General features: G+C 45.0%; 1 protein-coding gene across 1 annotated transcript in view; it reads right to left on the bottom strand.

Moving 5' to 3' along the window:
* The window catches only part of GOT2 (glutamic-oxaloacetic transaminase 2, mitochondrial), a 10811-nt gene extending 6896 nt beyond the window's left edge, over nucleotides 1-3915 (bottom strand). Inside the window, exons 1-2 of the mRNA XM_005873492.2 lie at nucleotides 3721-3915; nucleotides 1605-1733 (exon numbers count right to left, since the gene is read on the bottom strand). Coding sequence (XP_005873554.1) covers nucleotides 1605-1733; nucleotides 3721-3900 — 309 coding nt within the window. The 5' untranslated portion in view covers nucleotides 3901-3915. The remainder of the gene's footprint in view (nucleotides 1-1604; nucleotides 1734-3720) is intronic.
* Nucleotides 3916-8398: the final 4483 nt, after the last annotated feature.

Genomic DNA, 8398 nt, shown 5'->3' with positions numbered 1-8398 from the left:
TAGGTTCTCCAGCCAAGTCCTGTCTCTAGGTTCTGTCTCTCTCTAGGTTCTGTGTAGGATCTCCAGCCAAGTCCTGTTTCTAGGTTCTGTGTCTAGGTTCTTCAGCCAGGTTCTCTCGCTAGGTTCTGTTTCTAGGTTCTGTGTGTAGGTTCTGTCTCCCAAGAGGCTCCTTTTATGAGTTTTCAGAATCTGAAATGTTAATCATTTGGACAGATGCCTGAGTAGATCTGTTTCTTCAAACCAGTCCATGTTAGGAGATGAGTAGGAAACCACAGTGTTTTCTTTTTTGAAGGCACCATAGAAGCAAGGCTCTACAAACCATCAACCTGTTTTCTGGACTGGCGGGCACTGCATTAAATGGGAGGAACCCAACCAACAAACTCTTTCCTAGTCAAACTTAGTCTCTGCAGACTTTGGCGTGATAAAAATAAACACCTGACTGTAGATCTGATACCAATGGTTCACAAAGGCACAGCAGTTTATAAAAGGCAAACTGATGTTATTTTTAGATAGGCCAGTCGCATACTTAGGTAACAATTGACTAGAGGTACACAGATTAAGCAAAAGTTACAGAAAAAACCCCAGAAGTTTTCACGAGGGGTTAACAGGTGGTTGACTGTATGGATATCAGTCAAACCATATTCTGTCCATGACTTACGGTCATTGCTCCATGCCCACTGGGTCAAGGTTATACGTTTTACTCTGAGTCAATGAACTAACCTGTGGACTTAGAACAGTCTTGTAAATAAAATGTATTTATTCTGTCCTTGGAGGGGTGCGGAGGGGAGAAGTGTGGGCGTAGTTTTGCTACTTTGTGTTTTCCCCAGACTTAAACAGAAAAAAAATTTAAACATACAAATGTATCCATTAGAGAAACATATATGTTTCAAAAGAAAGTAAACTATAAGGCACATGAGCTGTTGGGTCAGGTGAGCTGTTTGGTGGCCCGCATGTACTCCACGGTGCATTCAGAAATCTGTGTGCAAAAAGCTTATGTGCACTGACCTTTAGGGCCGCCTCTCTTCCACAAGAAGGGACCCCTCAGGGAGCTGGAAGGAGGTAACTAAGGGACACTTGTGCTCCCCCATCATGGCTGCAGTGATGCTCCCTGGACCTCAGAGAGGAGGGAGGCAGCAGGAAGGGCGCAGGGCTGTGAAGGACCAGCAGGGTGCCCGGCTGGTCCCAGCTGCCAGAGCCTACCTGTGGCTAGTTTCCTGCTTGCTTCCTCCATCTAAGCTGGAAGCTTAGGGCATGAGGGTGGGGACTAAGTATAGGCCTAAAACTAGGCATAGTTTGGAGTTTCTAAAGCGTATTTAATGTAAAATGAACATAAGCACATAGAAACTAACAGAAAAGCAGTGTCAAATCTATCAAGTCACTACCATATTTTTGGAACTGGTGTTACCGGAAATCTTCTATTTAAGTAGGGCCAATTTATTAGCTAAAGCAGAGATATTAGCAAAAGTGTGGCCACCTCAACACCATCACCAGGCACAAAGTGGTGTTTTTCTTATTTGTTTTAAATTGTTTGAATTATCTCAAATGTATCTAAATTATTACATTTAACGACAGACCCTGTATGACACCGGAGTCAGCTTGCTTACCCGGCCGCTTTTCAGCACTTCGCTGTTCTCGCCCAGGGCCAGCTCTGCAGATGCCTTACAAAACTCGGCCAGTCCCCCGATGGGCAGGTATTCCTTGTCCAGATTTTTTGCAGCAATCTGGGCCTCTGCCTAGACAAGAGAAAAAGCATCTGTTTAGCTCTTTTCACCTGGAATTACCTTAAGACAGGTGGGGCAAAACTTGGTTTATAGTTTGTTCATATAGAAAATAGTACAATAATTAATAATAATACAAGAATAAACTGTTTCGTGTACTCACAACTGTAAACCTAACTTTTGCCTCAGCCTGTATTAAATGTTTTCTACTTAAATTTTGGAGGTAAAGCTTTATTTTTTTATTTGGAGATATTGTCCCAGAAGAAGGATAAGTAGAATACTTTATATATTATATTGCAGCACAGAAACATTTAAATTAATTTTAAAGTTCAGTTTTATGTGGATGGGTATATAGTATCTCTTGGTTACCATTTAACCTAAAATGGCATTTTTGGGATGCACCATAACAAGATTTAAGAGCAACACTAAAAACAGATATTCTATGTAATAAAAGGCTAATATGCAAATCGACTGAACGGCAGAACGACCGATCGCTATGATGCACACTGACCACCAGGGGGCAGATGCTCAACACAGGAGCTGCCCTCCGGTCAGTGCAGAAGCCGGGTTCACGGCTGGCAAGCGCAGCGGCAGTGGTGGGAGCTTCTCCCACCTCTGAGGGACCCTATCCCAAGTGCACGAATTTCGTGTACCGGGCCTCTAGAAAAATAATAAAAATCAAACAAAATACATAAAAAGGAAGTATTTCAAGATATATGCCAGTCTAAGAACTTACTAGCTGTGTTGACCTGGGCAAATTATTAATCTTTCTGAGCCCGTTTCCTCATCTGTTGAATGAGGGAACAGCTGTTCCTACACCTCATATGGTTGAGGTGAAGAGCCGATGAGCTAATGTACACAAGTGTGTGGTGGGGTTCCAGCTTACAACAACAGCTGCATTTGCTGGATATTCTAAACAGATTTGAGACCAAAAGCATACCCTGCTTCTTGAGTCCTTTTTGCTACTAAGAGACTTGTAGAGATGACACCTAAGGTGCACTCCTATGTACTCAGAAATTTTTCTTCAGTGGTTCATTCAGCCCCGATCTATTACCGCAGTGGCTCCTGAGGGCGTAACAGTTCAGGTGATGAGAGAATACTCTTACCCCAGAGTATTCTGAACTGCCACTCATGGTGCCTAGCTCTGCAGTACGGAGGAATGACAGACAAATCACCATCCACTTTGGAAGCGGTAAAGCAGCACATTCATATTTCAATGGAGGAGGGACAGATGCAAAGGAAGACATACTTTCTTTTTTTTATTAAAATATATTTTATTGATTTTTTTATAAAGAAGGGAGAGGGTTAGAGAGTTAGAAATATCCATGAGAGAGAAACATCAATCAGCGGCCTCCTGCACACCCCCTACTGGGGATGTGCCCACAACCAAGGTACATGCCCTTGACTGGAATCAAACCTGGGACCCTTTAGTCTGCAGGCCAACGCTCTATCCACTGAGCCAAACCGGTTAGGGCGACATACTTTCTTAAAAAAGAATTGTTCTTAGAGGATTAGTTAAATTATAACTATAATAACCAATAGTAAGACTACTAATCAATATGCAACAAAATAAAGAAAATTATTCTATAGTTCAATAGGAAAAAAGGACAGAGTATGTCTGTGTGAGAAGGTGGGCTTTATTAAGGCAATTAAAATGAGAGAAATGGAAAATAAGAGTTATGCCCATCCACGAAGGCCTAATTCTATGCGTGAGACAGCATTGAAATTCTTGGTCCTTTTGTGCACTCTCAGAATTACATATGACATTATGGCTCTTTCAGAGACAATCACAGAAATGCAACCTTAGGAAAGACCATGCACTTCCAATGGCTCTCTCTTATAGCTAAGGGGACTGCAGCTCAGACAACCTGATGGGAACAGTTAGTACCAGAACCTGAACCTGGGTCTCCTGGCTCCCCGTCCAGCGGTCTTTCTGCCGCTCCCTGGGAGCTCCCGTCAGTGTACTTATCCCAACCAGGCAGGAGATGGATAGCACGCTCACCTTCCGGATACTAGGGAGAACGTAAGGCTTTCCATTATCGTCCCGGTAGGCACCGACTCCCAGGTTCATCTTTTTGCTGTTGGTGTCTCTTTTAAAGGCTTCTGTGACTCCCAGGATGGGATCTGGGGGCCCCATCTCCACATGGGCCCACCAGGAGCTGAAATGGGAAAGACAAGACATCAGTTACAGAAGCAAGATTCCCATGGCCAGAGACATCTTGGATCTGCCACAAATCCACTTCAACGAATGGTTGCATGTTTACTGTGCACACGGTAAAGCAATAGGCACCATAACTCAATAATGCATGAGACCTCAGAGCACCTCGCAGAAGGACGGGGAAGACCAATAATTTCAATACAAATCCTGTAAGAAGCGGAAGGGGCCACCTCCCTGAATCACCCTGGGGAGGACAAGATGCATGCGTAGGCTTTCAATGCAGTCCAGACCTGACCTGAATTCCCAGGCAAAGACTATTTCAAGTAATTTGGCGGTGAGGAGCTGAGAATGGTAAAAGATGAAACTAGAGAAGCCAGCAAGGACCAGTGTAAGAGGATAATGTGTGACAACTTCCCCCACCCCAAGGGGCTTGGGTTTTTATCCTGTTCCCAAATTTGTTAAGAGCTTGTTAAAATGTTTCCTCGGCCCCACCTTGAATGTAGTGAAAATATGAGAATCATTAATTTTTTTGGGGAGGGGGCAAGGCGTATGGTGATCAGGTAAGGGGAGTGACATGAATATACTTGCATTTTTTTTTCAAATATATTTTTTATTGATTTCAGAGAGGGGTGGGGGGGGGGGGAGAGATAGAAACATCAATGACGATGAGAGAGAATCAGTGATCAGCTGCCTCCTGCACACCCTCACTGTGGATTGGGGCCACACCCGGGCACGTGCCCTGACTGGAAATCGAACTGTGACCTCCTGGTTCATAGGTCGACACTCAACCACTGAGCCATGCTGGCCGGGCATGAATATACTTCCATTTTTAGAGCCAGTCTGTAAAATGAGGCACAACTCTGCCTATCTCACAGGGTTTTTGTAAGAATGAAAGGAGTTATCCTATGTAATAAAAGGCTAATATGCAAATTGTCCCCTCAGGAGTTTGACTGCTCGCTATGACGTGCGCTGACCACCAAGGGGTGGCAAGGAACGAAGGAAGGCCCTGATCGGCCCTGATCGCCAGCCAGGCCTAGGGACCCTACCCGTGCACAAATTTCATGCACTGGGCCTCTAGTTAACTATAAAACAGAAGAGCCTGGTACAGAGTGAGTACCTGATATTAGCTGGTATCGCTGTTACTAAGTTATCCCACTACACTTTTATTTATAACCTCTGTGCCACTAAGCCTGGTGAGGAAAGTATGCAGAGAATTCAAGGAACACGTGGTCACAAGGCTTTATGATAAAATACAGGTCTTTCCTGCTTTTCAATAACTTAAGTCTTTTCTAGAGTCTCGGGAGATATTATCATTCTTCCTCCTCAACAGTCCCACTGCCAGAACACAAAAACGCTCTCATTTTGTTCTAGGCTTCCTGGTTGCTCCAGTATCCCAGCAACAGTAAGAAACAGGTATCCCCAAGCAAATTCTGAACAGGGCTTCCTACCCACAATTCAGACCCTGGAAACATGTAGCCACCTGCCTGTCTATATCACTGTCATCAGCTGATGAGAGAAAGGAATACTCTGAATGTCAAGGACATATGATAGAGCTTCTAGTAAGCAATTTTCATTTTTAAAAAGATGGCTCTGTCTCCATGGTTGTCAATCAATGATGACAGAGCCGTTGCCCCTAACCACGGGACAGACGTACCCTTGTTACATGGTGGGAAGGGCATGGATTTGTCACGTTCTTTAAAACGTTTATTTGGCATAGAAATCCTCTCAGAAACAGGGATAGAATTGAGAGTAGAATTTTTTAAGAAGTCTAAAAGCAATTTGAATATACTCAACCTTAAAAATCTAAATACAGGAGCAGGGATACTCAATTTGATCAGTCCTACATCAGTAGTTATGTTCTGGTCCTCTATGTCCTTCATTATTCCACTCCTTAAAAGGGCAAAGACTCTCTGTCACATTGTAAGAACTTTGATTTTTAAAAAAATATATTTTATTGATTTTTTTACAGAGAGGAGGGAGAGGGATAGAGAGTTAGAAACATCGATGAGAGAGAAACATGGATCAGCTGCCTCCTGCACACCCCCTACTGGGGATGTGCCCGCAACCAAGGTACATGCTCTTGACTGGAATCGAACCTGGGACTCTTCAGTCCGCAGGTCGACGCTCTATCCAGTGAGCCAAACTGGCTAGGGCAGAACTTTGATGTTTTTATTTTTTTTAAATATATTTTATTGATTTTTTTACAGAGAGGAAGGGAGAGGGATAGAGAGTTAGCAACATCGATGAGAGAGAAACATCGATCAGCTGCCTCCTGCACATCTCCCACTGGGGATGTGCCCACAACCCAGGTACATGCCCTTGACCGGAATCGAACCCGGGACCTTTCAGTCCGCAGGCCGACGCTCTATCCACTGAGCCAAACCGGTTTCGGCAGAACTTTGATGTTTTTAAAGAGAGTGCACTTGAGAGTGCTCTAGGGATGAAGTCGAGACAGACAAGCAGTGGCCTACAAAGTGATTCCTCTCAATGAACTTTGCACATAAGCTCAAAGCCTGAGCTATTAAGCAATACTGACCAGACAACCAAAATATGTTAGGTACAAAGTATTCCGATACGCATTTGCAATTTAAATGCCTGGCCGTTCCCCTGGGAGTCTACCTAGCAATTTTTAGTTTTTGTGTTTTTTAAAAAAATCCTCACCTGAGGACATGCTTATTAATTTTTAGAGAGGGGGTAGGGAAAGAGAGAAACATCAATGTGAGAAACATGGATCGGTTGCCTCCCGTAAGCACCCGGACTGGGGACTGAACCCACAACCTTGGCATATTGGGACGACACTCCAAGCGAGCTCCCTGGCCAGGGCACAAACTATTAAAAAAAAAACACACACACACACAGCCCTGGCCAGTTTGGCTCAGTGGATAGAGCGTCGGCTTGCAGACTCAAGGGTCCCAGGTTCGATTCCAGCCAAGGGCATGTACCTTGGTTGCAGGCACATACCCAGTGGGGAGTGTGCAGGAGGCGGCTGATCCATGTTTCTCTCATCGATGTTTCTAACTCTCTATCCCTCTCCCTTCCTCTCTGTAAAAAATCAATAAAAAATATATTTAAAAAAAAACACACACAAAAAACAAAACACACACACAAACAAACATTTTGCATCCGCAGTTCCCCTATAAGCTTAGGCTTTGATGTAAGATGCAATATTAAAATGTCATATTTGTTTCTATTGCACTGATTAAAAAAATCAAATCGTTGTCTAAAATAAAAATACTCAAATTGAAAGACATGCAGGCACTAGTCTAAGTGCTGAGATATAACAGTGAACAAGGCTGATCCAGTCTCTGCTTTCATGGAATTTACATTCTAATGGGCGAAAGGCGGAAAAGAAAAATGAGTCAGGCTCCCAAACTGAAACATGACTAAAAGGTCACACCCATAGGGATTTTCACTAAATAGTATAAATAGAACCCCAAAACACCCAACCAAATCCATAAAACTAGAGATAATTCTAACAGTACTACATGGGGTGCCCATAATTTTAGGCACCCCTCCCTCTGCTCCAAATTTGCTGCATAAATGATAATAACGGCTCCCTGATTCTGGGCCAGTCGGTAGGCTGACTTAAAGACCACACCTGACAGTGAGCCAAGAAGGAACCAAATCAAGAAGCTAAGACAGTGTGAAAGCCTGGGAGAAATTACCGCCAAGAGTGCGGGGCTTTGTGAAGGTCAGATTGTTCTGCTGGCTTCACTACAACATCCAACATCCAACGAAAAGGCCAAGGCATGGGAAAGGGGTCAAGGCTTTGCTGGCTGGAGTGAGTATCTAGTTGCAACCAGAGTAGGTGGTACTTAAGGGCACTGGCCCCAACCGGCTTCTTGAGAGAATTAAGTCGCCTGGCTCAGGTCTCCACTTAGGAAGCAATTACCAATGCGTTGAAGGCCCTGCACTTTTCCTCTACAGACACTAGTGTGGGGTAATGTCCAGGACGGGGTAAAAGTAGGTTTACTGTTGTGAGCGCGTGAAACCCCGTTTATTCCTGTATTATTATTTATTCGCGTATTATTTTCCCCTAGGAACAACTGTCTACCTACGGCTGCCCCGCCCTGCATGTGTAATCTCCCGAGTGACACTGCTCTCGGGGGCTTCTTCCCCGCAGTGTCTATCACCAGATTGATATCTGGTCCAGCGCCTGGCTAATCAGCAGATTGATATCTGGCCCAGCGCCCGGCCGGCTCTCTCAAACTCCCGGTGACGAAATACCGACTAAATGAAAGAGCGCCGCGAGATGGAGAAAGAACGGCCACGCCCCTCCGGCTGGATCTCCTAAGGGCTTCCAAAAAGAGGTGCGCTACACCCCTGCCCTTCTCCGTCCAAAGGCCAAACGGCAGAGGGGAAGGGTCGCAGGTGAGGATGCTATGCGTCAAGGTCACGGGATGCAGAGAGGATCGCCGGCCGGCTCTCAAAGCCGGGGTCCCGGGAACCTCCTCCTCGTGCACCTCCTTCTCCCGGGCACACACGCGGCAGCCAGCCGCCAGCCCGCACAGCCCGCTCGGCG

Source organism: Myotis brandtii, unplaced genomic scaffold (assembly GCF_000412655.1).
Source record: "Myotis brandtii unplaced genomic scaffold, ASM41265v1 scaffold411, whole genome shotgun sequence".
NCBI classification, from domain to species: Eukaryota; Metazoa; Chordata; class Mammalia; order Chiroptera; family Vespertilionidae; genus Myotis; species Myotis brandtii.
Note: the sequence above shows the minus strand (reverse complement) of the source record. Positions and strands in the feature narration are given on the sequence as shown.